This window comes from Akanthomyces muscarius, assembly GCF_028009165.1.
Source record: "Akanthomyces muscarius strain Ve6 chromosome Unknown contig_16, whole genome shotgun sequence".
NCBI classification, from domain to species: domain Eukaryota; kingdom Fungi; phylum Ascomycota; class Sordariomycetes; order Hypocreales; family Cordycipitaceae; genus Akanthomyces; species Akanthomyces muscarius.
The window spans coordinates 832123-858478 of record NW_026611617.1 but is presented as its reverse complement, the minus strand read 5'-3'; the positions used below and the strand labels follow the sequence as shown (position 1 = coordinate 858478).

At 51.6% G+C, this 26356-nt stretch overlaps 11 protein-coding genes across 11 annotated transcripts; 5 read left to right on the top strand and 6 right to left on the bottom strand.

The window, feature by feature from the left end:
* Positions 1 to 2762: 2762 nt before the first annotated feature.
* LMH87_008339 (uncharacterized protein) lies at positions 2763 to 3761 on the bottom strand (the record flags this gene model as incomplete). Its single annotated transcript, XM_056197241.1, has 5 exons — positions 2763 to 2823; positions 2906 to 3016; positions 3136 to 3224; positions 3298 to 3305; positions 3389 to 3761. 5 exons carry the CDS (start codon positions 3759 to 3761, stop codon positions 2763 to 2765), a joined length of 642 nt encoding a protein of 213 aa, XP_056057436.1.
* Positions 3762 to 4095: 334 nt separating this feature from the next.
* Positions 4096 to 4964, top strand: LMH87_008338 (uncharacterized protein; the record flags this gene model as incomplete). The annotated part of the gene is made up of 6 exons (XM_056197230.1): positions 4096 to 4333; positions 4386 to 4462; positions 4551 to 4561; positions 4629 to 4655; positions 4782 to 4821; positions 4881 to 4964. 6 exons carry the CDS (start codon positions 4096 to 4098, stop codon positions 4962 to 4964), a joined length of 477 nt encoding a protein of 158 aa, XP_056057435.1.
* An 872-nt stretch (positions 4965 to 5836) lies between these two features.
* Positions 5837 to 7856, bottom strand: LMH87_008337 (uncharacterized protein; the record flags this gene model as incomplete). The annotated part of the gene is made up of 8 exons (XM_056197219.1): positions 5837 to 5908; positions 5973 to 6096; positions 6161 to 6164; positions 6272 to 6872; positions 6919 to 7221; positions 7274 to 7327; positions 7377 to 7641; positions 7693 to 7856. 8 exons carry the CDS (start codon positions 7854 to 7856, stop codon positions 5837 to 5839), a joined length of 1587 nt encoding a protein of 528 aa, XP_056057434.1.
* Positions 7857 to 8628: 772 nt separating this feature from the next.
* On the top strand, positions 8629 to 9698 carry LMH87_008336 (uncharacterized protein; the record flags this gene model as incomplete). The annotated part of the gene is made up of 2 exons (XM_056197208.1): positions 8629 to 8649; positions 8706 to 9698. The coding sequence occupies 2 exons, from the start codon at positions 8629 to 8631 to the stop codon at positions 9696 to 9698; spliced, it is 1014 nt and encodes a 337-aa protein (XP_056057433.1).
* Positions 9699 to 10474: 776 nt separating this feature from the next.
* On the top strand, positions 10475 to 11230 carry LMH87_008335 (uncharacterized protein; the record flags this gene model as incomplete). The annotated part of the gene is made up of 3 exons (XM_056197195.1): positions 10475 to 10548; positions 10607 to 10854; positions 10923 to 11230. The coding sequence occupies 3 exons, from the start codon at positions 10475 to 10477 to the stop codon at positions 11228 to 11230; spliced, it is 630 nt and encodes a 209-aa protein (XP_056057432.1).
* A 311-nt stretch (positions 11231 to 11541) lies between these two features.
* On the top strand, positions 11542 to 13421 carry LMH87_008334 (uncharacterized protein; the record flags this gene model as incomplete). Its single annotated transcript, XM_056197183.1, has 4 exons — positions 11542 to 11706; positions 11769 to 13098; positions 13162 to 13316; positions 13374 to 13421. The coding sequence occupies 4 exons, from the start codon at positions 11542 to 11544 to the stop codon at positions 13419 to 13421; spliced, it is 1698 nt and encodes a 565-aa protein (XP_056057431.1).
* A 1272-nt stretch (positions 13422 to 14693) lies between these two features.
* LMH87_008333 (uncharacterized protein) lies at positions 14694 to 16395 on the top strand (the record flags this gene model as incomplete). The annotated part of the gene is made up of 4 exons (XM_056197172.1): positions 14694 to 14768; positions 14827 to 15848; positions 15919 to 15941; positions 16076 to 16395. 4 exons carry the CDS (start codon positions 14694 to 14696, stop codon positions 16393 to 16395), a joined length of 1440 nt encoding a protein of 479 aa, XP_056057430.1.
* A 641-nt stretch (positions 16396 to 17036) lies between these two features.
* LMH87_008332 (uncharacterized protein) lies at positions 17037 to 18308 on the bottom strand (the record flags this gene model as incomplete). Its single annotated transcript, XM_056197161.1, has 1 exon — positions 17037 to 18308. The coding sequence occupies one exon, from the start codon at positions 18306 to 18308 to the stop codon at positions 17037 to 17039; it is 1272 nt and encodes a 423-aa protein (XP_056057429.1).
* A 758-nt stretch (positions 18309 to 19066) lies between these two features.
* Positions 19067 to 20598, bottom strand: LMH87_008331 (uncharacterized protein; the record flags this gene model as incomplete). Its single annotated transcript, XM_056197149.1, has 3 exons — positions 19067 to 20026; positions 20078 to 20285; positions 20348 to 20598. 3 exons carry the CDS (start codon positions 20596 to 20598, stop codon positions 19067 to 19069), a joined length of 1419 nt encoding a protein of 472 aa, XP_056057428.1.
* A 2871-nt stretch (positions 20599 to 23469) lies between these two features.
* On the bottom strand, positions 23470 to 23874 carry LMH87_008330 (uncharacterized protein; the record flags this gene model as incomplete). Its single annotated transcript, XM_056197138.1, has 1 exon — positions 23470 to 23874. The coding sequence occupies one exon, from the start codon at positions 23872 to 23874 to the stop codon at positions 23470 to 23472; it is 405 nt and encodes a 134-aa protein (XP_056057427.1).
* Positions 23875 to 24339: 465 nt separating this feature from the next.
* LMH87_008329 (uncharacterized protein) lies at positions 24340 to 25740 on the bottom strand (the record flags this gene model as incomplete). The annotated part of the gene is made up of 1 exon (XM_056197126.1): positions 24340 to 25740. One exon carries the CDS (start codon positions 25738 to 25740, stop codon positions 24340 to 24342), a length of 1401 nt encoding a protein of 466 aa, XP_056057426.1.
* Positions 25741 to 26356: the final 616 nt, after the last annotated feature.

Here is a 26356-nt window from a genome sequence, read left to right as displayed (position 1 = left end):
TAATAAATAAAGAAGAAGATCTCCTTATTTAATATATTCTTAATCTAGATATATAATCTTAGCTGCCTTACCTATATAATATAAAAGCTATAGCTAACCGCCTACTAAAGCTTAAATATAATATTCTAGTTAGGAGGTACTAGTCTATAAACTTTATTAGGTAACACTTAGAACTTATTATATATTTATTATGTTAAATTAACTATTAAAGAGTCTAATATAAAGATCTAAAGTAATATTAAGACTAGTTTTAGCTTATAGAAAACACTATTATAAAATATAGTATATAAAGGGGGTAGATTTATAACTTTAATAAGATAGGCTTTATAATAGGCTAAATATTATCTAAAATAGTTATTATAGATATAAAAAGATATTAAAAAGGTTAGAAAATATAATAAGGAAATTATACTTAAACGATAATAATAGAGTATATTAGTATAGCTAATATTATTATTCCTCTATTTATTATTATTATAAACAAAACCTACCTCTCCTCTTAGTATAAAAATAGCCCCTTACCTTATAACTAAACTATTTCTATTACTAAAAATAGATAGACTATAAATAAGAAATACTTAAAATAGCTTAAACATTTTAATCTATATATAAAGACTAAAAGAATTAGTAAATATAAGCTATTAATCCTTAATAGGCATAAAAGCTATTACTTTATAGATTTTAAGCTATATTATAAGGTAAATAATATAATTATATTATATATACCTACTTATTTATTATATATACTCTAACTATTAGATATTACCTATTTTTAGCTATTAAAATATATATATAGTAATATAATTAATAATCTAATATATACTAAAATTACCTATATTACTAAAAAAGAATTTTTCTTTATAGTTTACTTAGTATATAAAGCTTTTATAACTAAATTAAATATCCTTAGCGGTTTTTAAAACGCTAAGATTTATCCTTTTAATTTAGAATATATTATTTTATAGCTTAATATAAAGTTATAAACTCTATTACCTCCTAGCACTACTAATAATTAAGAACTTCCCTAGCTTCTAAAAACCCCTAATAACCTAATAGAGGCTCTATCTTAAATAGAATATATTAAAAAAAGGATAAGGATCTATTAGAGTAGCTCTTTAAATAAAATTATTATAAATATCTTTTAGTTATTAAAGTGTATAATAAAAGTAATATAATAGATAGTACTAATATAAGAATAAATTAATAAGCTAGAGATAGTAAATATATAACTTTCTTAGTACTAATATATAAAAAAAAAACACTTATAGACTAAAAGATCTCTTACTCTAAAGGCTAGTAAAAATTTAGCTACTTAGTTATAGGGGAAGGGTAAAAGAAGACATAATAAGTCTAAAAGTCCAGGTCTATTAATATAGCCTAAGTCACACTATTAGCGCTATAATAATTATAGCGAAATTAGCTATAATTCTAGGATATATAAAAAGGTAATAGAAATCACTTCTTTAGATAATTATAATTAAGTTTTATTAACTAGATTTTATTTTAGTTTATTAAAGTATATTTTTTATTATAAGGTCCTAGAAGGTAGCCCACTCACTTAGGTGGCCTACTCGCTTATAAACTACATTATACTTAGATATAAGGCCTTAAAGTTATAAATAAGCTAATTAGTAAGTACTAATAGGCTAAAAAAATAGGGCTATAAACTAAAAGATCTCTTTTTATATAAAATATAAGAGATTTAAAAGAGTAGATAGATATAAATAGTTAAGTAAATAATAAAATATAGACTTATAGTTATTATAAAATAAAAGTTAAAATATATAGTTAGTAATATAGTATATATAGTTAGACTAGATATAATATATATACTTATATTATAGATATAGAAACTAGTAAGGAAAAGGATTCTAATTAGTTTTAAATGTTTTTTAATACTATAGTTAAATTATTTATAATTAAAGGTTAAAAGGTTAGTAAAGGCGCGCTATTTACTTATCTACACTACTTACTTATTAACTATATTATATCTTCTATATTTATATATTAAAAGAGAAAGCCTTATAAATCTAGTTAAAGAATATATTTTATTATAACTTTCTCTTTTAAATTAGTAAGCTTTTTTAAGTTAGTAGTATAATTATATTATAAGTTTTAGTTATTATATTAGTATTAGATAGTTATTATAAGGATATTATAGATCTTTACTACTTTATAGATACTTAATTTAGGTAACTTTTTAATAGTAAATAAGGTAAGAATTATATTACCTTTTATAAAAGTGTTATTTATAAGTTATTATTAAGTAATTATAATATAAAGATAAAAGTTAGTGTTTTATAGTGGAGGTACGCTATTTGCTTATCTATACTACTTGTTTATTAACTATATTATATTATAAATAATAGGAAGTAATATAAGGTGACTAAAGAAGTGGCCTAAGAGGACAACCTTATAGTGCCTATAAGCTCCCTAATTAGGCCTTATAGTTATATAACCTTCTTAGATTATTAAAATAAGTAAGTTAGTAAGCTATAAAGGGATTATAAGAGTAAGTAACTTAATAATTTAAGGAAAGTAATAAAGAGATAAACTGTTATATAAAAGAAGGACTATAATTAGTCTAAATAGTTTAGATCTCTATTAATTAATCTAAATAATAAGTTCACTATTAAGAGTTCTACTCTTAATAAACACCTATAATACTACTTAATATACTACCTTATAGCTTTAAGCCTAACTTACTCTCTAAGAAATAGACCTACTATAACTTAGTAAATAAGCTATTATTATATAGCGCTCTAGGTATTAAGCGTCTCATAGTAGCGGATATTCTCGTAAGGCGACGAGGGTGGAGTGACGCTACTATTAGTTAGCAGATATAGCTGAAAGTTCACGCTCTGATAGTACTACTTATTATGCAGCACCGTGTAAATAGACATACTTTGTTTGTTCTTTGAAATTTCGTTTAAGTAAGGCTTTATAGGGAGTTGTGATAAGAGGCTTTTCGTCGACTAGGGCAGTGCCACGGAGCGCAGCGATTTCAGCTCTATATCTTCCTTATCCGTAAAAGCTCGACGTTTTGCTTCTTCGGAAATTGAGAATCTCAAACGAAATGTTTGAGAATCCTCCCGCAGCTTCATCTTGCGGCCCCAGACCAAATCGGAATCGTACATAACTTGTCCTTCTCCAAGACCGAATCCATCAACATTTGATGGACAGTCTGCTGGCTGCGCTCGATTTATCCAGTCCTTAACGTCTTTCTGTTGAAAATCGATATTAATCTCCCTGACTCTGTCTGGCATGTTGACACAAACGGTGTCTTGTTCGATATACCAGCTTGTCTGCTCTCTAAAACTTCGTTCAAGTAAAGCTTTGTAGAGAGATGTGATGAGAGGTCCTATGTGGTATAGTTTGTCGTTGGTACTCGTTAAAACACCAATAGCGGCGCTTCGCACATCTGAGTCCTCGTCGTTCAGCCGCTTCGCCACCGCTGCTAATATCGCATCGGGCAGCGCCGACCTTCCACCCAGTACCTTGACAGCGGCCCCTCTCACGGTCGAGCTCTTGTCGTCAAGCCGCCCCGCTACCGCCGCTAGAGCCTCGTTAGGCAGCGCTGACCGTTCACCTAGGGCCTTAACAGCGGCCCATCTTACAGTTGTGTTCTCATCGCCAAGCTGCCCTGCTACCAAAGCTAGAATCTCGTCAGATAGCGCCGATCGTTCACCTAGCGCCTCGACCGCGGCTCTTCGCACATCCCAGTCGTCATCGTATAGCCGCACTGCCACCGCCGCTAGCATTTCGTCAGGCAGCGCCGACCTCCCACCTAGCGCCTTGACCGCGGCCCTTCGCACATCCCAGTCCTCATCATATAGCCGCACTGCCACTGCCGCTAATACCTCACTAGGTAATATTGACCTCCTGCCTAGGACCCAAACAGCAACACTTCGCACATCCTCATCACTATCTTTAAGCCGCCCTACTACCGCAGCTAGTATCTTATCAGGTAGTGTCGATCTCCTATCTTGAGCCTCGACGGCTGCCCTTCGTACAAACCAGCACTCGTCATTAAATCGGTCCATTACCGCCGCTAGAACCTTGTCAGGCATCGCTGACCTCCCGCCTAGGGCCTTAATGACAGCTCTTCGCACGACCGAATCGTCATCGCTAAGCCGCCCTGCCACCGCTGCCAGCACTTTGTCAGGCAGCGCTGACCTCCCGCCTAGCGCTTCCACAACGGCCCTTCGCACGGCCGAGTTATCGTCGTCCACTAGTACCGCCACCGCTGCCAGCACCTCGTCAGGCAGCGTAAACCTCCTGCCTAGCGTCTCAACAGCGGCCCTTCGCACGTACCAGCGCTCATCGTCCAGTCGTACCGCCACCGCCACGAATACCTTGTCAGGCAGCGTTAACCTCTTACTTAGGACCCAATCGGCAGTGCTTCGCACATCCTCGTCACTATCCTCAAGCCGCCCCGCCACCGCTACGAGCAGCTCGTCAGGTAGTGTTAACCTCGTACCTAGCGCCGCAACAGCAGCGCTTCGCACAGCTGAGTCCTCATCGTCTAACCGCATTGCCACCACTGCTAGCATCTCGTCAGGTAGTGTCAACCTCGCGCCTAATACCTTAATGACAATTTTTCGCATAGCTAAGTCCTTATCGTTTAGTCGCGCTACTATTATCGCCAGCACTTTGTCAGGTAGCGTTGGCCTCCTGCCTAGGGCCTGAACGGCGGCCCATCGCACATCCTCATCCTCGTCGTCAAGCCGTCCCGCCACCGCCGCCAGCACATCATTAGACAGCGCTGACCTCCCGCCTAGGGCCCTAACGGTGGCCCATCGCACATCCTTATCCTCGTCGGCAAGCCGTCCCGCCACCGCCGCCAGCACTTCATCAGACAGCGCTGACCTCCCACCTAGGGCCTGAACGACGGCCCTTCGCACATACTTGTCCCCGTCGCCAAGCCGCCCCGCCACTTGTTCGATGATCCCTGGCGGAATTGAGGTTCGATCAGCGAGCGAACGCAGAATAGTTGCCTGGTTATCACTAGCTTCACAGAGAAGGGCAGCTTTGAGGGCTCCTTCGGGAAATTCAACCTCACTTGCCAACCTCGCACTCCGATTGAATCTGCATTCAAACAACAGCCATTGTGCTAGCCGTTTTTCCAGGGCTTCCCGTCCTGGCAGGCTGCCTGATATCTCGCTCAAGCAATGCATGATGAGTCGTTGATGTGTCGGACCTAGGAGATCGAGTGGTTCCTTCTCGATTATATGCATGAACTCTAGCGCTTGCTCACTTCCATTCAGTAAGCCGGCAACAAAGCGCCAGAAGATGTCGTAGCGTGCTGTGTATTTGTGTTTCCGAAGAAATTCTGTAGGTTGGCTTGTTTTGGTATCTGTGTCTTTGCTGCCAAAGGTGAGAGTCTGGAGCTGTCCTTTGTGGTTCTTCCACTGTCGCACAAAATACTGTGCGGCAAAGTACTCTTGAAATGTTAAATGTATGAAGTGATAGTTTCTGTTCCTGATGTTTAAAACTGTGTCCGAACTTCGTAGGAAGGATAGTCGCGAGAGTGTCTCATCGAGTGGTAAATCCTGTAGTGGACACAATTTGACCACACTATCTCGATGTTCTGGCGTGAAATCGATTATGTCATGGTGTAACCCGTTGAATGCAAGGCATTCAAGCAGCGCCATCTCAGCTGTGACTCGATTCTCGATCTCGGCTATATGAGCGACTTCAGCATATCCCTCCTTGATCTTCTCCAATCGCACGATATCTTTCTTCCATAACTTTTGCACGATTGTGTTGTACATGCCGGTCATGGTGCTTGGCACAGTATCCGGATTGAACTCTTCCCAAGTGTAACAAAGCGCATCTAATTGAATTGGGATGCACATAAGGCTCTGAATGAGCCAGCGCTCTTGGAGAAACGACTGGACCTTGTGGACTTTGACCTGGTCAGTTTCGCCCGTTTCTGGATTCATGAAGGATCTTTCGATATACTCGTTCACCTGATCCAGGCCGAATCCAATGGTTTCCAATTCAAGGTCCAGGTTCAGTGGAGCCTTGGCGGATGGTCGGGACGTGATGATGATGTTGGGCCGTTTTAAAAGCTCGGCGAGAAAGCAGGCCATACTGCCATTGCCTATCAGGTCCTGGGATACTTCGTCTAGGCCGTCGAGGAGAAGTAGAGTCTTACTGCTCTTAGTATCGAATGCACAGGATAGCGCATAAGCGAGGTCAGGTCCTTCCGTTGGCAGCAAGAACTCATGACTAAAAAGATGTTTGAAGGTGTATTTGGCTTTCTTACGTCTTTCGGGCAGCTTCAGATTTCGCAGAGGCACCCAAAGCACGCGGTCAAACAATTCGTTCCATTTGGCCCACGTGCCTTTAGTAAACTCGTGAATAATCTTTTTACACAAGGTGGTCTTGCCAACTCCCGCACGTCCTCGAATCAAGATTCTTCGCGGATGCATCGGTCGGTCGTCTCTTCCCTTGCGTTCGTTGAAAAGTGCCGCCAACTCGACTTGCATAGTCTTGTCGGGTGTCTCAACCTTCTGTCGGGCGAGGATGGAGAACGGGGACGACACTGTGTTCCCCTTCTTTGACGGGCCTGCGTCTTGGCCGGATTGTTCCACGATGGCTAGGTTGATGTAGCACTGATCCATAGGCAGCGACTCGCCTGAGAGTCGTTCAATCTTGAGCCTGTACGCCGTGTAGTGCTTGTCGCGTATCCATGTGTCGGCTTGCTCGAGCAACGATGGGGTTTTCAGGCGTCGTATCGCCGCTGTCAGCGCCGCGAACAGCGCGTCATTCGGCCCGCCGCACTTGTTGAGCCCAGAATGATCCGTTTCGATGCTGTGGCTCTCGCAGGCATCGGCGTGCACCTTGGCAGAATCCCGTGAAACCACCTGTGGAAGGTTAGACGGCTGCTGGCAAAGAGCTGTACACACTTACAACACCTAGGGATAGCCCGAGTAGATACGTCTTTTTAGTCTCGTAGAATGATGTAATCGGAACCTTCCGCTGTCGACGTCCGCTCGCGGCTATACGAGAGTCGAATGCATCCGCAAGGTTGCTGAGCTGCGCTCCATGATTCTTCAGAGACAGGAGCAGAGTCGTGTCTGATCCCAGGAACCATGTCAGAGTGGCCAGCACAGCGCCAGCAATAGACACTGATGAACCTTGATGTGGCGCTCCCAGGAATATAATACCCGCGGTGTTATCAACGATGTCGTGGGAGTCACTCGTGCATAGAGCCTTATAGAGGTTAGAAGACACAAGGCTTAACCGTTTAGGGGCATAACTATACCTGCTTAATAATGATACCACCTAGGCTATGACCAATAAAGATGATAGGGAGGTGCTAGTAATAAGCGTTAGGCATTATCGGCTATAGGCGTCGTGATCCTTACGGGGGAAAGTCGCTTGTCCTTGATCTCCTTAAGCAGGCATTTGCCAATCTCCTCGGTGGTCTTGACAGGGGCGTCAATCAGCCAGTGAGATTCATGGGCAAAATTCCAGATCCTGGCGTCAGGGAAGTCGCGCGTAAGGAGGTCTTTAAGCAGGTGGACATTTGCAGACTGTGCATTTTGGTATTCGGCGGCACTGGGTCCTAGGTTTTTCCGAGCCTCCCATGTGTGGTTCGGATGTGCACCGAGGCCAGGGACGGCGATGATCCTACATTAAAGTCAGTAACGCGTTCCGGTCGGGAGAGCAGTTCTAACGGACTCGAATTTAGCATCCTTTAGCGTGGGGGTAAGGTTTTGCAGTGTCCCAGAGCGTAGTTCGTCGCGGCGTTGACAAATCTTGATAATGGCGCGATACAGGGACCTGGTAACGAGGAGCGTAGCTATGGCCAAGCTAGCCCACCACCAACTAGTTATCCACCCCATGGCGATTTTGAGAGCCGAGCACGAAAAAAACCGACCACAGAGCGGCAAAAAGAGTACGAGAGTAGTCATAGTATGAAATTGCCTGGGCAAACTTGGCATACGAAATATGGTGCCCAACAATGTACTGCGGACGATTACGGGCGGGGGTGCAACGGGTTTTAGTTCTTGCACGGATGCAGCTGCAAGGCCCTTGATTCTCGCACACTAGAATGGCCAGGGTGCGGGCAGCGGTGGAATCGATGTTTGTCGTTAGCACACCACTACAGGATGCAAATGCGCCTAGTGAAACATATCTTGTGCGCCACGGCGCGTCGGCAGGACTACGGGAACCGCATGAGCGAATGAATCACCCTAACCACAGCAGCGTCTGGTTGTTTCCACGACACCTTGCTCAAAGAGCTTCCTAGTTCTGCGGATGGCAGACCAAGCCCCAAGCGGACGCGAAACAGGAAGGCAGCGGAGCCCGACCCTCACCCACCCGAGCAAAGACGGCAGGATGAGGTGGCTCGTTAGTCTGCGGTGCATGCAGCAAGATGCAGCTCCGCCATCCAATAAACCCGTACCGCGAAGCGCCGCTCACCCTACGCCGCTGCCACGCCACATTGCTATGCACAGCTGCGTGCACACCGTCCAAACACTTCTTGTATACCTTTGTCTTGCATGCACAAGACAGCTGTGGCTGTCCGAGGCACATGGTGCTGCGTGATCATGACGACGCGGCCGGCGGCAACTCTTGCCTTGACAACAATGCGCAATCGCATGTACAGGCAAAATGGCGACCGTGAAGTGCTCAGTAAAGTGGATCACACTCTCCCTCGCGACGCGTTGAGCTGACGCATCTGCAAATAGGCACCTCCCTTCTCCATCCAGCTCCTCGAGCAACACGCCGTCGCGTGCCAAGGCGAGCGCGACCAGCTCCTAGCGCTGTTGCCCGCGCTGTATCGCAAAGAGTCTGGTGACTTGGCCGCTGCCGGTCAGCATGTCACGGCCTGTGTCGAGGAGGAGCTCGACCTGCGGCGGCTCGCAAGCATCCACGGCTGGCTCTGGGTTGCCGGTCTCCCCTTGCCGCCGCGTGCTCTGCACCACCAGCTCTTGCTAGGACGGGAGATCTTCGTCACGGAGCGGATGGACATGCATCTCGTCTGGACGGCCGGCAGGATGTTCCTCAAGCCGATCCCCCGCTTCCTCCTTGACCCGACCTTCTGGGCCCGATACCTCGGCTGCGGAGAATGCGGGTGTTCACCCGACATGAACAGTGCCACCCAGACGGAATGCAGGCGTCCAGGCCTCCGCCGACGGGCGCTTGGCTTCCTCTTCTCCTACGCCGCGCTCCTTTTGCATGAGAGCGATTTCTTTATTGCCCAAGACAAGCATCTACTGCCGCCAGAGGTAACATGGTGCGGATGGCGGATGCTCGTCGAGCAGCTGGACACCGAACACATCTACCCCCATATCGACCCGCGTTTTATCCACGGTGAGCTGCGTCTAAGTCGCCTAAATAAGATATACGCCCTGACACGGACGCCGATGCGCGGATACATGGCTCGCTGGGATCGCTACGGCGCCTTCTTCTATAATCACTTTGCTTGGCTGGCCAGCGCAATAGTGTACATCGCCATTGTCCTGACTGCCATGCAGGTCGGGTTGGCGATGGAGTCCCTCGGCCATAATAAGGCATTCCAATCTGCGTCATACGGCTTCACGGTGTTCTCTATTCTAGGACCCCTTATTGCTGTGTCAGTTATTATTCTTCAATTCTGGAGTATCTTTCTATGGAACTGGATAAAGGCTGTTCACCAGAAAAGAACACGTTACGCTAAGCTGCACTTCTTACAACTTTAATAAAAGCAATATGAAATGAGGTCGAAAGGCAAGGCCTGAGATGAACGGTCGCAATGTAGTTTGTTCAGCCAACTGGTCATAATGCGTGAACTTGTCAGACTGGTATGAAATAATCCAACGAATTATAACAAATAGTATTTGTCGATTTTCTCCGCCATGGCTATTGGTCAAATCTTCTATCAGCGCGTCGGTGGTGGCATACCTGAAGCTGGGCAATCGTATCAAAATTCCATTCTCAGCAATCTGTCAATGTCGCATCGCCCTTTCCAGCAGCCGGGTGCGAACGCAATTGATCTCACCGTGCAGTCCTTTGTACAAGCCTTTCGAAACCAATATTGCATCCGCAAATTTTGCAGTAACGTCGCAGCTGAACTTTTGTATATTTGGTTGCGTTTTCGGGGTTTAATCTCGAGAACAAATTCGCCGTTGCAATCAACGAACGCTTCAAGAGCCTGGTCCCCTCTGAAACAGTCTGCCTGGAAAACGCGATAGCAAAAGTAGCAAGCAAGATTGCCAGGACTAATTTCGTTTGGGAAGTGCTGCTTGAACTCTTTCTCAGCTCTCATGACGAATCGGAGTTTGTCTTGTGAACTGGCCTGCTCTGCGACTGACCCCTGCCTGGCGCTCCACTGGCACGGACGGTTGTCATCCGCCGCACCGCACCACCGGCGTTCCGCATTCGACATCCATCGTCTTGCGCACATTCGGCATTATCTGTTCGCGACTCACCCAGTCTTGCTCTGAGGGCTCGCACGCAGCGGAAGGCCTCCAACGACATGAGCAGAGCGCCACCGCCGACCGTCAACGTCGCTGCCCAGCGCGTCGCCGATTTCATGACGGCCATCAACCAGTGACCTTGGAACCACGACTCGCAATCCGCCGGGATACCTGCTAACAGCATGCTGCAGATTGTTTCGCAGCACGCAGTTCTCGGATGTCAAGATCCGGCTCGGCGAGGTTGAGCTCCCCGCTCACGGCTTCGTGCTGTCAGCGCAGACCGACTACTTTGCTCGCGCGCTAGCCAGCAAGTTTGAAGAAGGCGCCACCGGCACCTTTCAGTACGACGAGGGAAGCATGCATGCGTACTGGCGATGCTTCAAATACATTTACACGGGCGAATACGCCGAGGAGCCGGCCGCGGAGCTGAGCGTACCAGGTAGGCACAAAGCTGCACTTTTTTTTTTTTTCCGTCTTTTTTCGCATCACTGAGACCAAGATTTCAAGATGACGACGAATTGTCCAAAGAAGTACGCGTGTATGAACTCGCACAGTACTTCGGTGTCAAGGGCCTCGGGGAGTATTCGCTGGACAGGTTCAAGATCAAAATTGACAAGCTGTGGGTCAGCGAACGATTCGTGGACTGCATTCGGGACGTGTACGCCTCGACTGTCGACTCGGACTGCAAGATGCGCAAGGCCGTGGTCGACGTCACGAACAGGCACTTTAGCCAGCTGTGGGACAAGCCCTTGCAGGATTTGATGCGCGAAGGCGGCGATTTTGCTGTCGACCTCATGGAGCAGGTGAGCAGATGAGGCAGCCTGCGACGGAAAGAATGCACGCATATTAGAGATTGTTTATTAGTCTTTTAACTAAGCTTAGAAGAATCTCTACTTTCCCCGCAGATTATATCTCGTGCCTGGGGAACCCCGCCAACTGCCGTAGTTCGGAGCCGGACCACCCCACCACTTGCGGGGAGCTGGCCGACCGAACGGAGCTCCGTGGTGCAATAAACCTCACTTCTCATGTATATAGAGCTGTCGTATCGACAAGGCGCCAGTTCTTAGATTTGAGTTCTGTTTTGATTTCGACGTACGCTTGCCTTTTTTGCTCATACTGCGACACCATGTACACAGCGTCGAGCGCCTTTTTCGAGGCCATCTGGGATGCCGGCGTTACTCACTGCTTTGTCAATCTGGGCTCCGACCACCCCAGCTTCATCGAGGCCATGGTCAAAGGCCAACGCGAAAACAGAGACAAATTCCCTCGCATAATCACCTGTCCTAACGAAGTACGTCCTTTTCCCTTCCCACCTTCTCCACATCCTGCTTCTCTCACACCACCTCAACCTAGATGGTCGCCATGTCCATGGCCGACGGCTACGCCCGTCTCTCCGGCAAGCCGCAGTGCGTCATTGTCCACGTCGACGTCGGCACGCAGGCCCTTGCCGCCGCCGTCCACAACGCCTCGTCCGGCCGCGCGCCCGTCTTCGTCTTTGCCGGCCTCTCGCCCTTTACCCTCGACGGCGAGCACCGCGGCAGCCGCACCGAGTACATCCACTGGATGCAGGACGTGCCGGACCAAAAGGCCATTGTCGCGCAGTACTGCCGCTACGCCGGCGAGATCAGGACAGGCGCCAACGTCAAGCAGCTCGTCAACCGCGCGCTGCAGTTTGCCGTGTCGGATCCGCAGGGGCCGGCGTACCTGTGCGGCGCGCGCGAGATAATGGAGGCCGAGATTGCGCCGTACACGCTGCGGCAGAGCGACTGGCTACCGGTCGAGCTGGGCGGGCTGCGGGACCAGGCGGTGGTGGACATTGCGAATGCGCTGGTGGGCGCGCAACGGCCTCTGGTCATTACAGGCTACGGCGGCCGCAACCGCGAGTTTCCAGGTGCTTTGGAGAAGCTCGCCAGCGTGCTAGGGAATCTTCAGGTCCTCGACACCGGCGGCAGCGACATGTGCTTTCCAGCGACAAACCCGGGCTGGATGGGCATGCGTTTTGGTGTGGAGGAGTGCATCGAAAAGGCCGATGTAATTCTGGTCATCAATTGCGATGTGCCGTGGATTCCTACCCGCTGCAAGCCGAAAGACGATGCTGTCGTTTTTCACATTGATGTTGATCCCCTGAAGCAGATGATGCCCGTGGCCTACATCAAGGCACAGGCCAGATATCGTGCCGATGCAGTCCAGGCCGTCTTGCAGATTGTCAACAAGTTGCAGAGTGACTCGACGAAGCCCCGTCTCCAATCCCGAGATATCATGCAACACCAGGAACGAGTGAGGCAAGAGTACGAGGCACGACTGGCCAGAATAGCACAGGCCGCCAAGCCTTTGGACAGCGGCACGTTTGGGGCCGGCCATCTGTGCAGCCAGCTCAGAGCGCTGTGTCCCAAAGACACCATTTGGGCCATCGAGGCCGTTACCAACACGCCCTTTGTGCACGACAACATCCAGGCCGCGCTGCCCGGCTCCTGGTTCAACTGCGGCGGCGGCGGCCTCGGCTGGTCCGGCGGCGGCGCGCTCGGCATCAAGCTTGCCACCGACGCCGAGCATGGCGGCCAGGGCAAGTTTGTCGTGCAGATTGTCGGCGACGGCACGTACATGTTTTCCGTGCCCAGCAGCGTGTACTGGATATCCAAGCGCTACAGCATCCCCATCCTGACCATTGTGCTCAACAACAAGGGTGCGTAAAAACGTCTCGGACCGTGATGTGTGTGTGAGGACGGGTGTAACTAACTTGTATCAGGCTGGAATGCACCACGCGCCTCGTACGACCTGGTGCATCCGGAAGGACTGGCGCAGACGGCATCGAATGACGAGATTAATATTGCGTTCAACCCGACGCCCGACTACGCGGGGATTGCCAAAGCCGCGGGGTGCGGTGATATTTTCGCAGGAAAGGTGAGCGAGGCTAAGGACCTGCCGGGTGTGCTACGCGAGGCTATTGACTTTGTCAAGGCGGGCAAGTCGGCGGTGCTAGACTGTGCGGTTGTGCCGGGTTGCTAGACGCGGCTGCAGGGGCTTTGGTTCACTAGACTTTGACGGGCAAGTTCAAGGATTTTTGCCTATGCGCCAGCGAGACTGCGGTTCTTATTGTTTGCCAGCTTCATCAACTACGTTGTGATGTAGCCCCAGCACAAACAACCGTAAACATTCAAGACAGCAATTTGCGACTGTATGAGTAGTTATACAGCGTATTTTCAATATTGGCTTGGTGGACTAGGACCTGTTCATTCATGACCCCATCCTCACTATAACTAGCAGTCAGAAGTTCTAAAGGATCCATCATCCACTCCGCGTTAGTGCACTAATCTAATTAGCCGTACTGGCACGAGTGGGATACTTGGTGACCTGCGCAGCCTTCTTTTTTGTCTCCGAATCGGGCCTAGTCACATTAAGTCTTCGGACCTGTTGGCCCGCGCCTGCCTGAACTTGCCTCGTCTGTGCTGTCGAGAACCCCTCTTGTCCATTCTTTCCAACCGTCCCATTCAGACACAGAAACGTTCCCCACGCCTCAGATATCGCGGCTGGTTAACTATGGCGACTCATCCAGACCAGGATCTATACGCGGATGATTCAGTGCAGGATGTCCCGGCCGAGGAAAGTGAAGCCTTCTCACCGACGGACGGTTACTTTCAGCCCAGTGTCGATGGAGGCCTGCCGTCAGCAGCCGACGGCTCAAGTGGATCGCGAGCCCCTTCTCATGCAGTGCCACAGATACCCGATGTCCTCGTAGCAGATCCAACATTGTCTGAGCCAAGCAGTGCAAAGGAAACAGAAGCACTGCAAAATGTTCAGCAAGATGCGTCCATTTCGGAGGATCCTCTTGCAGAAAGCGTGGCGCAATCAAGTCATCGCCCGCAGGACGCTGCGCATTTTAGTGCAGTACAAAACTCTCATAGGGACACGGCAGAGGGCTTTGATGTGTCCGACTCTGATCCCAACTTGGATGCTCCTCTTGGGCGCCATCGTCAAGCGCCGCTGCACGCCTCACCACCCGTGGCAGCAACTAGGTATAATCAGTCTGGGCCCATGCGTCCAATACAGCCAATCGATGCGCCACCTGCATACAGTTCTACGCGATCTCTCAACTATGGAACTGTGGAGCCTGAAATTCTGTCTTTGACCTCAACCGAGGACAGACCATCGGCCCGTAATGAAAGCGAGCCACTTCTGCCATCTCGGAGAGCTTCAACTGATGATACTCTGGAAATCGGTTCAACTGAAACTACAAATAAGTCCTTGCTGTCGAAAAAAATGTCCAGGGTCTACTTCTGCATGATCATACTCATCACTGCGGTTTTCTCGTCTCTAGTTACAGCTGGGATAATACTTTTACCCTCGGCTTTCAAGGTATTTGGCACTGTCAGATGGCGTTTCTCACTATGACATTACTAACTCATATGTATAGAATGAAGCAGTAGATGCAGAACCCATCAGTGAGCCTGACGCTGAGTCGCCCTTGGTTTGGGAGCCTCCCGAAGTCTGGAAGTGCAGGGATACGCCGTACAGAATCGGTGAAGCAGCATATCCTATTCCTCCTCTCGGTAGAGAAAGTGTCATCAACATCGTCGAGGAAGCCTGGAGCAACGACTCGAAAACCACCGCAGCAAAAGATGTCAAGGTTTTTGGCGACATTGTTGTCCGCAGCTCTCGTGGCTTGGAGAGCCCAGCGGTGTCTTTCGATGGGTTCTCCAACGATCCAAGCATCCGACCTCGTCTGAATATCAATTCTGGACACCTCACTCAAACATATTACCTTACAGGGCCCCCATCTCTTTTGGACTGGCCAGACGATGGCAGCTCGCCGTGCTACCAGGGACGCATTACTTTGTGGCTGCCTGCGGGTAGCACCTACAAATCTTCGGCACTCGTATCAGAGCATTTTAATGTGGTACTTACAGGTGGCCTCAATGTCTCTACCACTGATGACTTTGTTGCTGTATCGGATGATGGCAATATAGTTGCCCCCCACATCATGACTGTGGGCGAAAGACCGATAGCGCCGTACAGGCTGCAGTCGCCAAATTGTCTCATGGTCTCAGGAATGGGTAGTGTGCAAGGTTGGTTCCCATTGTACAATCGCCTCACACTAGCGTCGGGATCTGGCGACGTCAGTGCGCAGGTTGGGCTCAAGCTGCTGGACTTGTTGCACGACTCATCGGCAGAATTAGTGGCGACCTCACGCAAAGGCAGCGTCAATCTGGCTGCAGAGCCACCACAGAGGGACAGGTCTGGCGGAAGAGACGGCAGATTTCCCCTAAGGGACTATGCTTCCGTAATACAGACGAGAGCTGGCAACATTACTGCTCAGCTGGCTATAGGCTCGCGTACTGAAATCGAGACGGTCTCTGGAAACACAGAACTCGACTTGCAGCCCATTCTCGGCTTTGAGACTCGAACATGGACCCGTTTTCCGATGCTCAACACAATGTCAGAAACCGGCGATGCCCAAATACGTGTTCGAGAGCCAATATGGACTGATGCCATTAAATTCCTACAGAATGACAATCTCATTCAGACAAGGTCTGAAGAAGGTGTTCTGGCCGAGAGGACATCTTCATGGAGCCACAGGGGTTTCTTGGCGAATTTGCCGATAATCACAAAGCCCATCCTTTCTACCAACCTACTTTATCCAGAGCGGCCTAATTCCAACAAAGAAGCCGTCATACAAAAGGAGCAGTGGGGCAATTTCGAGACACGACATACATCAAACGGTGGTGACCTGCTCGTCACGTACCCGGACAGCTGGACAGGCCTCATCAACTGGCAGGGCACGGAAAGCGGGCGAGTGAGTTTTATCGCAGATGAGATAACAATTCTCAGACAGTGGGGATCCCCCATCAAGCACATCGAGGCCCGACGTGGTACTGGCCGCTCGGTCGTTAATTTGGACAACCAGGGAGGAGCAGTAATACTGGCGATAGGGAGAGAGATAGCACAGAACGATACGGAACTGCTGCTCTCTGGTCTAGCGTAAAATAGCAAACGAGATTCACGCCACACAAGACATACTACTACTACTACTACTACAATACTTCCTAACCAAGCAATCAATGTTTTCTTTTTCATCCTTCAATAAAACACAGGCTGCTTTAAAGACCTCTCACAGAACCTTTATACAGTCGCTGATGACTTTCTGCGAGCCCTGACTGAAACTATTGTCACCTGCTTCCCAACGTGAGCATCCTGCCCTGTTCATAGCCCACTCTTCCCTGTCCACTTGAATCCAATTCTAGGTTCACATGTGGCCTATATACTGACCTTGCCCCAAATACGCTCACAGCGCTTCATCTGCCACTTTCACTTGCCGGGGATCGGCGCAACACCACTGGCCATGGCAGTCCACGATCGGCTGTCAGTACGGACGGCCAAGCAAAGGCCCCACGACCGCAAGTGGGTTGTGGAAAGAGATGTCTGCTAGATAGAGATGAGCGGTCACCCATTGCGGAAATGCTCACATTACGGCCATCTTTCAAATCTGTACAATGTTCTATCGACATGACTCACTTCTTTATGTATTGGATCTATTATATATTGTACACTGGTGCGATACTCGCACATCTATATACTGAGCGGAAACCTATCCCGTCATTGCCACCTGCCCAGGCATCTCATTCACTATTCATTTTTCTTTTCCTCCTCCTCGTGTCCCTCAAAGAACTTGCCCATTTTATCGCCCGCGTCCTCCCCCAGCATCATCCCCAGCAGCTGCTCCGTCTCCTCGCCCACTTTCACCGCCCTCTGCGCCATGTCCCTCTCGAACCCATCGACCAACGGCTTCAGCACATCCCCAAACCCTGGCCCCTTGTCCTCGTCCCACGCCTGCACAATATGCTCCGCCAGCAGCGTCGCGTCCAGTATGGCCTGGTTCACGCCCTCCCCGTTCGGCAGCATCACGTGCGCCGCATCCCCCACGACCGCGACGCCCTTTTTCCCCTCCCACCGCAGCCCATACGGCAGGGCGTACAACCCCCTAATGTCCAGCCCCGCGCCGCCAGTCTCCTTTTCCTCCTCCCTCAGCGCCGTCTCTGCCAGCTCCTTGACCACCGGCCCAAACTTGCCCAGATACTTGTCGTTGTCGAGCAGCTTGGCGATCGCGGCCGTTGGGGGCTTGCCGGCTAGGCCCGCCGTGACGCCGAGCTTCTCGTCCGTCGTCGTCAGCCAGAGGTAGATGCGCGCCGAGTCGAGCGGCCCGCGCTGCGAGACGACGGCGTGGCGGTATCCAAGCGCCATGTACGACCCGGAGCCGACGAGCGCCGCGAGGTGCGGGTATTTCGTCGTGACGCCGCGGATCGTCGCCGTCACAATCTGCGAGTTGCCGTAGCGCGGCCGCACCGGCGTCAGCAGCGTGCGCACGCGCGACCACGCGCCGTCCGCGCCCACCACGAGGTCAAACTCGCCCTTTTCGCCACTCCCAAACTCGAGCGTCGTCGTGCCGTCCCGCCACGCCACCGTCTGCAGCTTGGCGCCCCAGCGGACGCTCTCCTCGGGCACCTTGCTCAGCAGCAGCTTCGTGAGGTTGTTGCGCGAAATCTCCGGCCGCGCGCCCTCCTCGTCCTTGCGCTTCTTCGCCGCGGGCTCCTCCTCCTGGTGCTGCCCGCCCATGCCCGCCGTCGGCGCGCCGTCGCTGTCCGCAATGACAAACTGCTCCGAGCACTCGCCCGTCAGCGGGAGGAACGCGTCGTAGAGCCCGCACGCGCGGACGGCGCGCAGGCCGTCGTGCTCGTGCAGGTCCAACATGCCCGACGGCTGTGCCCACTCGTGCGCCGTGGGCCGACCACGGAGCTCGTACACGGTAAAGGGGATGCGGCGCGCGTGCAGCAGCGCGCCGAGGGTGAGCCCCGCGGGGCCACCGCCAACAATGGCGATGCGCGGCGTGGAAGATGACATGGCGGATGATGAGAGTCGTCGTGACGAGATGTGTGGAGCCAGAGATCGGAGTGCTGCTCTTGGCATTCGTAGAGTCATGATGTGTGCCATTGTGAATGGCGCCGACGTGCGGTATTTATAGCAGGAGAAGCATACAAAAAATGGCAGCCTGGGATATCTTTGAAGTTGTGAAAAAGTGCTCTCGGGGACTGCGAATAAACCGATTCCGCAGGTGACGCATGCACCTTCGTCAGCTTTCAAGCGCGTCTCTGGAGATGTGTTCCTTATAAGGCTGAGAAAAAAATATGGGGGCCGGTAAGACGTCCGCTCGGGACCGAGACGGGGGCCCACTCGGTGTCCGTCCGACTGATGATTGGTAGTGGACGCTTCGCAGGAGCTAGGGCTGTGTATTTTAGTGCTAGTCTAGGAGAACGTGCTGACGGGCGTCGTGTCGAGTGGGAAATAATCACGTCCGGGATGGAGAGTGGCTGTGGATGATGCGTTGATGCTTTGGGAGACTAGATGATGATTTAGGAAGCGGCGTAGTCATCGACCATTGGTGGTGGGCGACTACCAGGCTGCTGTACGCACCAGGAACAACAACGTATTTACAACGGAAATCTTGTACAGCGGGCCTTTATTGGTACTATATGTACATGTTTTAGCTACGATACACAACGCGTGTCACGTGTGAATACTCTAGGAATCCATCACTACTCATTCCGTCATGACATCATCTCATTAGCAGCAACAACCTAAGCAGCACCAGTACCATGTGTCTACTCGGCGGGATCAATGCTCTGCGGGTTGCGGAACAGACTGGTCGGGTCAAACTTCTTCTTGAGCTGCTGCAGCTGGGGTAGCTTCTCGCCCCAGTAAAACTTTTGCGCAGCGTTGCGATCCAAGTTTGCATTGATGTAGCCCGCATAGGTGGTGTGCGCATTGGGCGCGCCCTTTTGCACCAGGTCCTGGATGCCATCGACAAAATTAACCATCTTGTCCGACACGCCCAAGAGGCCGACCGAGTAGGACTGGTAGAGGATAATCTTGTCGCGATGCGGGTAGGCCGTCGAGTTGTCGGGCACATCCGCGATCGCGCCGCCCTCGTTGTCGAAAATGACAAACCACAGGGGCGTGTCAGCATCGGCGCTCCCCATGTAGTTGAAAAGATTGTCGATAGACTGCTCGCTCAGTAGGTCCTCCTCGCGCAGCGCCAGCGAGCGGCTGACAAACTTGGTCGACACGTTGGAGAGGTACAGGCCCGTCTTTTCCGCAATGTGCGCCAGACTGCCCAGCCAGTCCATAACCGTAATATTGGCCGGCGACGCGGGCAGCTTGTCGGGAATGCCCGAGGCCTTGTACTCGTCGAGGGTGCCGTAAAAGGTGCCCGTGATGAGCACGCCCAGCGGCTCGGCGATGAAGAGCGAGGTGAAGCGGCGGTCGAGGTTGGGGTCGCCCACGAGGTCCTGCCACTTTTTGTACACGGGCGCCATGTCGGCCTGCTTGCCGAAGCTCAGGCTGTATGTGTACTCGACGACGCTGCCGGGTTCCGGCTCGGTGCGCACGACAAACTCGGTGATGATGCCGAAGCTGGCGCCGGCGCCCTGCAGGCCCCAGAAGAGGTCGGCGTTTTGCGTCTTGGATGCGCGCTGGATCTTGCCGTCGGCGGTGACGACTTCGACTTCGAGGACGTGGTCGAGGGCGGTCCCCCACATGCGCGACGAGGGGCCGATGCCGCCCTAGAGGTTCAGTCAGACAGGCGTAAAAAAAGGCAGTCAGTATGGACGTACAATGGTGGCGTGGCCGCCGATGCCGACGCCGGGACAGGTTCCGTGGGCCATGGCGCGCTTGCCGTTGGCATGGAGCTGCTTGTCGAGGTCGCCGAGGAGAAAGCCGGAGCCAAAGGTGGCCTGCCAGTTGTCGGTGTTCATGGAAAAGTTGTTGAGGTGCTGGAGGTCAATCATAAGACCTCCATCGCCACCGCCGAGTCCAAAGTTGCTGCGGCATCTGTTAGTCTTTCTTCCACCGCGGTTTGATTTCTGCCAGAGATGGTGGCTCACGCGTAGGAATGGCCGCCGGATTTGGCCTGGACATGGACATTGCTCTGGCCGGCGCACTTGACGGCCGCGGCGACGTCGGCCGCGTTGTCGGGGCGGAAGACGGCGGCCGGGTTGACGGGGATGTCGAGGTTGTAGGGCTTTACCCAGTTGGCCTGGTAGAGGAACTCCTTGGGGAAGGCGACGCAGTTGCCGCGGCCTGCGCAGACGTCGTTTAGGCAGTGCGCGAGGGGCGAGCTAGGATTGTTTCCCATGTTGTCGGCGACGTGATTTGTCTCGGGTCTTGGATCGCGGGGGAAAGAGGTAGGATTAGAGTGCTGTCGCTGAGGCGGGCAGAATCGAATCAAACGCGGGCGCTCAGGCAGAAAGCATCAAAGGGATCGAAACAACGCAAGACTTGCGCCGGCGGGTCGGGGGTCGCGCCTTCATATATAGATCCAACACATGTCTAAGCTGCATCACTAGTGCTGGTCCGCACAAAGCCCAGGCAATGTGAGGAGTGGCCCGGGTTGCAGAGACACATCACGGCGGCGCAGGGGTCAGTGGCGCTGATGAGCTCACCGGGCCGTCATGCTAGCGGATCCATCGCGGCACATGAGATGGGGTGTGGCGGAGGTATTGCAAGGCAAACTTGGAGAGAGTGGGATGGTGATTGAGAGAGGGCGTGGCCGGACCCTGTTTGTGCCTGACTCCGGCTCCTTGGTGTTGCTAGTGTTGGTTTACTTTGGTTGACTGACACGCTTCGCCCAATTAGCACCGGCGGACAGGCGGCGCAGCCACGGTGGAGGCGCTGGCGAGAGCCGTCATTGGCTGCAGATGGATGCGTACCTAGGTACCTACGCAGCCCGCCAAATCAGGGCACTCAACCGTCACGGAATGACAGTGGATTTACCAACTAATAAGTTAAACGTTAATACCTAGGTACAACAAGGTGTCCGGGGGCATGTCACTGCAAACCCGCCTCACATGTCGTAGGCCAAGACACGCCGCCATCAAGCATAAGCACCATCATTTGCCAGAGCGGCCCTGTTTCCCAATGTAGATTTTTCAATTCTCTCCCTGCGTCTGTGCTGTCAGGAAAAAAATTAGTCCTCGGCGCTCGCCGGTCTTATTCACGCGGCGCTTTCTGCTTCCGCATTAGCAGCGCATGTCCTAGCCCAGCCGAGTATAGCTGCGTCGTTTTGAACGCAACGTTGTTGGAAGTTTTTTTTCCACCGCTACTCAAGTTGACTTTTGGCATCTTTAAGCGTAGCTACAATTTTTTTCATTTTTTATTTTTCAATGTGACGGTAGCCAAGCTAGGCTTCGCACCATGTAATGTCCTCACGCCATGCTGTCTCTGCTCCGCAACCTACAGCGGGTGACCTCTTCGGTTAGGGGACCGCAGCCGCTAAAACTCAGGCACTCTTCCCCGCTCAGGGTCCTCCCGTCAGGGTCTTGCAAGAATCTTCAGCGCTCATCATCCGCTTTTTATTACAGTAAACAATGCCCTGTCCATCCCATCTCTCATTTCCCCCGTCGCCCAATCTCATCCTCTCCTCATCATGTTGCCCGTTTACTCGACCTCGCCTCCCCAGATATTCCATGCAACTTCCACCATGCAGTCACACCACCCAGCTCCCATCGTACCACCACCCGTCCAATCACGGCTCGACGCCGACGCGCCACCGCTGCAACCCGACACACACTTGATCTCCCTCGACGAACCCAGGAGCAAAGTGTGGCTGGCTCCCCCCTCCCTCCATCGGCAGTGCCCCTGATGCACGTTCGTATTCGTTCAGACTTCATCTCGGTCGATCCCATGATACTCTTCAACACTACCTGTAAACGAAGCACGGCACGGCTGACGACTTTCGACAGGACTTGGAGTAGCGCCGACTAGAACAGAGACATTCTATACGCAAGTCCCTGTCAGCGCCCCCATACTCGGATAATAATAGTGAAACCCTGGCTTGCCTAGCTTCCCCACGCCTTGTCAAGTGTCAATTTGGCGTCACGTCCCACCGGCACGGCTCCTCGCGATCTGCAAACTCCAGTTCTCCAGTCTCGTTTCCCCAGGACCCTCCCATTCTCGGTAGCGTCGAATCTTGCACATCTGGGCTGTCTCTCACGCGCCACTTCTGTACCTGCCCGAGTCCATCATTCAGCGTTTCCGTGATACCCATCACCTGTCTCGTCCTACAACAAAGCCCTGTGTCACCTGCCAGGTTTTGATTCACAGCGTAGTCGCGTGGATGTTGTCCGTCCGTTTTGACTTGGACCCCTAACTAGTGTCGAGATTGGCTTTGAGTCCTACAAACCCCGCCGCAAGTGCCCGAGGAAAGTATGCATAAGTATGCTGTCAGCCACTGTGGCTACTGTTTCTTACGCAACACCAGACGAATCATTCTACGCTTGCATATGACGTGCAAATAACCATCATGGGGCCAGTAAATGGTTGCATCCGCTGTTGTACGCTCGATTGTACGCGCAGGTGCCGCTCGCACGGTCGTCGCCCGTATGTTTGCTGAAATGACAACAAGCCCATGCCAATAAAAACAGACCCTGAAATGACCACTTTTGAGCGCGCTGTTGACGTAAAAAAGCCACTGTGAATGTGCAAAATCGTCAAGACCATCCACCAGTTCGTCAAAGTCGCGGTCCAGTAACAGAGCCCGCTCACAGACTGAAGCACAAAATTACACACAAAGATTGAAAGAATGCCGCCCATCAGCACCAATGGCATTGACTGTCCGAAATTTAATATTTATAAAACATCTCCCTTTGTGTGATTCTCTTTCTTGATCTTGTGGCTTGTGTTTTCCGCCGTCACATATGCAGATGGCCTTTTCCATGGAACAAGTCGCACTTGCTGTCAAATGTTCAACTGCTAACCACGGTGCTGGTGTCAACGAGCAGATGATAGCACAGTTTTTTATCAACGTCGTTCCCCTATGACAGTCTATGTCCCCTATGTTCCTACAGGTTTATCCGCAGCTCTGCCCGCCCCGTCACTGTGATCGCAGCTTTATCGTCCGAAAAACGGCTGCTTCGACGTTTCCCTCAAGCCCCAAAGATTGTATCTCTGTCTCTATTCCCAAGCGTCTCAACCAGCTGCTGCTCGCCGTTCCGTCATCTGTCTTCCATCATGCCATGCCGCCCTCATCCTCTTTGACTGGCTCGCTGGTCCGCACGGTCTCGGCGCCGAGCTCCCTGTCCATGCTTTCTGGGGTCATCGGCTCCTGGGAAGCCGCATCAGCACAGCGGCATAGGTGCTTCTCCATTTTGGCAACACGCTCCGTCATGTCGTGCAACTTGGATTCGAGGGCGTGAACTTGCTCAACGGCGCCAAACCGGACAGGGAGGACGAAGTTCAGCTGATTCTCGAGCCATTTAACCCGATGCTCCATGGTCAAGTTCATTGCGTCTTGATTATGCCGTGCGTTGGGGCCGGTAAGACCTGTTGGGATACTGTCAAGAGGTTGCAGGTCCATCGCGGTAGCCTCCATTGACGCGGTCGTGGCACGCTTGTCACGCGGTGCAGATATCATGCCTGCGCCCACTGTGTAAGGCGAGCAGTTGTTGTAACACAGTTTGGATGTCGTAGGAGATTTCGACTTCCTTTAATATATGTGCGTTCTTTTAGGCTCTGCTGGTTTGGTCGTGCATTGGTCCGAGGATGAATGTTCAGTAGTTGTGATCTCGAGAAGCAGAATACAAATGTTGACAGCGTAACAACTTGGCAAGCTTAGCAGCATCGACGGTTTTGCTGACTCGTAAATGATGCAGTAGCCTTATGGAGAGGCGCTGTCGAAGGAAGCGGTGTACTTGGAGGTACCCAGGATAAAAGTGGAAAGGAAAGTGCATCCTAAAAGTCAAGAGCTAGGTCAGGAGCAAGACTGTCAAACACTGGAATAACATGCTGTATTATGAGCGATCAACTAGGATCATAGGCGTGCATATTTCAACTTAAGCCCAATCCCTCGTCTTTTGTCTACACCACATTCGGCGGCCAGCTAATCAAACCACCACTCAACCATATCTGGCGACAAGCTCTTTAAAACGCCAAATTTCAGACCCGTTTGACGCATCGCGGCAACTACATGGTCAAAGTTGTCCTGCAGGAAGCCCACCGACCAATCCCCCTCCGCGAGCCGCTGTATCTGCGGCACCGCTTCCTGCGCCACCAACGGGTCTGCCCACGCTACATCGACCCTGCCCGAGAGGACAAGGCTCTTGGCCAGCTCGAGGCTCGGCGAGTTGGCCAGATGCGACTGCCCCGGCTTGAAGCCTATCCCCGCGACCAAAACCCTGTGACGACCGCTGCCGCCACGCTGCGTGTCCAGCCTTGCAACGATGCGCTGCGCCAGGACGCCCGGCCGCGCGCGCATATTTTCCGCGGCGCTCTGCAGCAGCGGGAACTCGCTGTTGGACAGCAGATAGAACGGATTCACCGGGATACAGTGCCCGCCGACGCCGATACCAGGGGCAAATGGCATGTAGCCAAAGGGCTTCGTCGCCGCCGCGCGGCACAGCTCAAACGGGTCGATGCCGTGGCCGCGGCAGGCATCCGCCATCTCGTTGGCGTACGCGATGCACACCATGCGCTGGCAGTTTTCGTACAGCTTCATCATCTCTGCGACCTCGGGCCGCGAGACCCTTACCACGCTGTCAAACGCCGCCTCGTAGAGCTTCGCAATCGCGTCGCTCGAGCCGGGCACCACGTCGTCCAGCCCGGAGATGACTTTGGGTATGGCGCGGGCGGGCGGTACGGTCCGGCCCGGGTCGACGCGCTCCGGGGACATGCCGACGTGGAAGCTCCTCTCCGCGGCCAGCGGCCCGAGCAGCGCGCGCGTCATGCCAACGGCGACGGAACTCTCGATGACGACGGTGCTGCCCGGGCGGGCGTGCTGCGCGACGAGGGCGATGGCCTGGCGCAGGGCGGATGAGTCAACTTGGTGGTTGGGCAGGAGGAGGGTCGGCACCGAGATGAGAAAGTGTGTGGCGGGGGCAATGTCGCTGCTCTTGTTGGTGAAGACGGTGCCCGTGATGCTGTTGTTGAGAGTGAGGTTCTGGATGCGTGCTGCAGAGATGTCGAAACCAATGATGCGGAAGTAGCTGGAGAAGGCACGGACGAGGTGCTCGCCGACGTAGCCGACGCCAATCACGGCGACAACCGGTTCTTGGTCGGGCCAGATGGGCTCAAGAATCTGGACCTCGTCTTCGGAGTCGACGATTTCTCCCGGTGGCGTCTGGTCGTAGTAGTTGCGTGCGAGGACAACCTCAGCACCGGTCTTCCCTGCACATTCATTGGTTGTCGTGGGAGTCTGCATATTGTTCTTTTCCCGGGGCTGCGCTGACTTGGTCGTCCTTGGCCTTTGAGCAATTACTGGAAGGATCCAATACCATTGGAACATTGTCTAGCTGTCCACGAGGTCCAGGCATAGCAATTTATTTGAACATGACCATCGGGAGGGCACCAGCCAGATCATGATATTAGAGGGGAATCTTCGACCAGCGCATTCGCCGCTGTGAAGCCTCGTCAAGTTTGAGAGATGCCGTGTATATGCAGTACCTGCGCCGACATGCCCGTCCCTGCGGAGAAAACTATATACGAGAGGCTGCGCGCAAGGGCCATGCCGTGCTACACCCGGCATAGAGTCGCGACCGGTAATAATATGCACGCATCAGTGCATGTTTCGGATACCCGCATCTTCGTATTAAGGCCCCTCGATCTGCATCGCGTATAATCCATGCCGATATTGGCCAAGGCTGAGATTCGCTGTCGACAGATGCAGATATCATCTTGGGTCGTATTCTCACAGCCACACCTGAAATGGAATGTCTTGAATCATGGAGTCCTGATGATTTCAACATGCAGACTTGACTGAAGCTGAAAGTTGGACTATAAAGAGTTGGGTAACATTGAAGTGGTAGGAAAGCTGGGTTCGCACGAGATGGTCGTAGTTCTCACCAACTTGCACTGCTATCAGAAAGCGAGAGCAAAACAGTAGGCCTGCATTGAACCAAGAC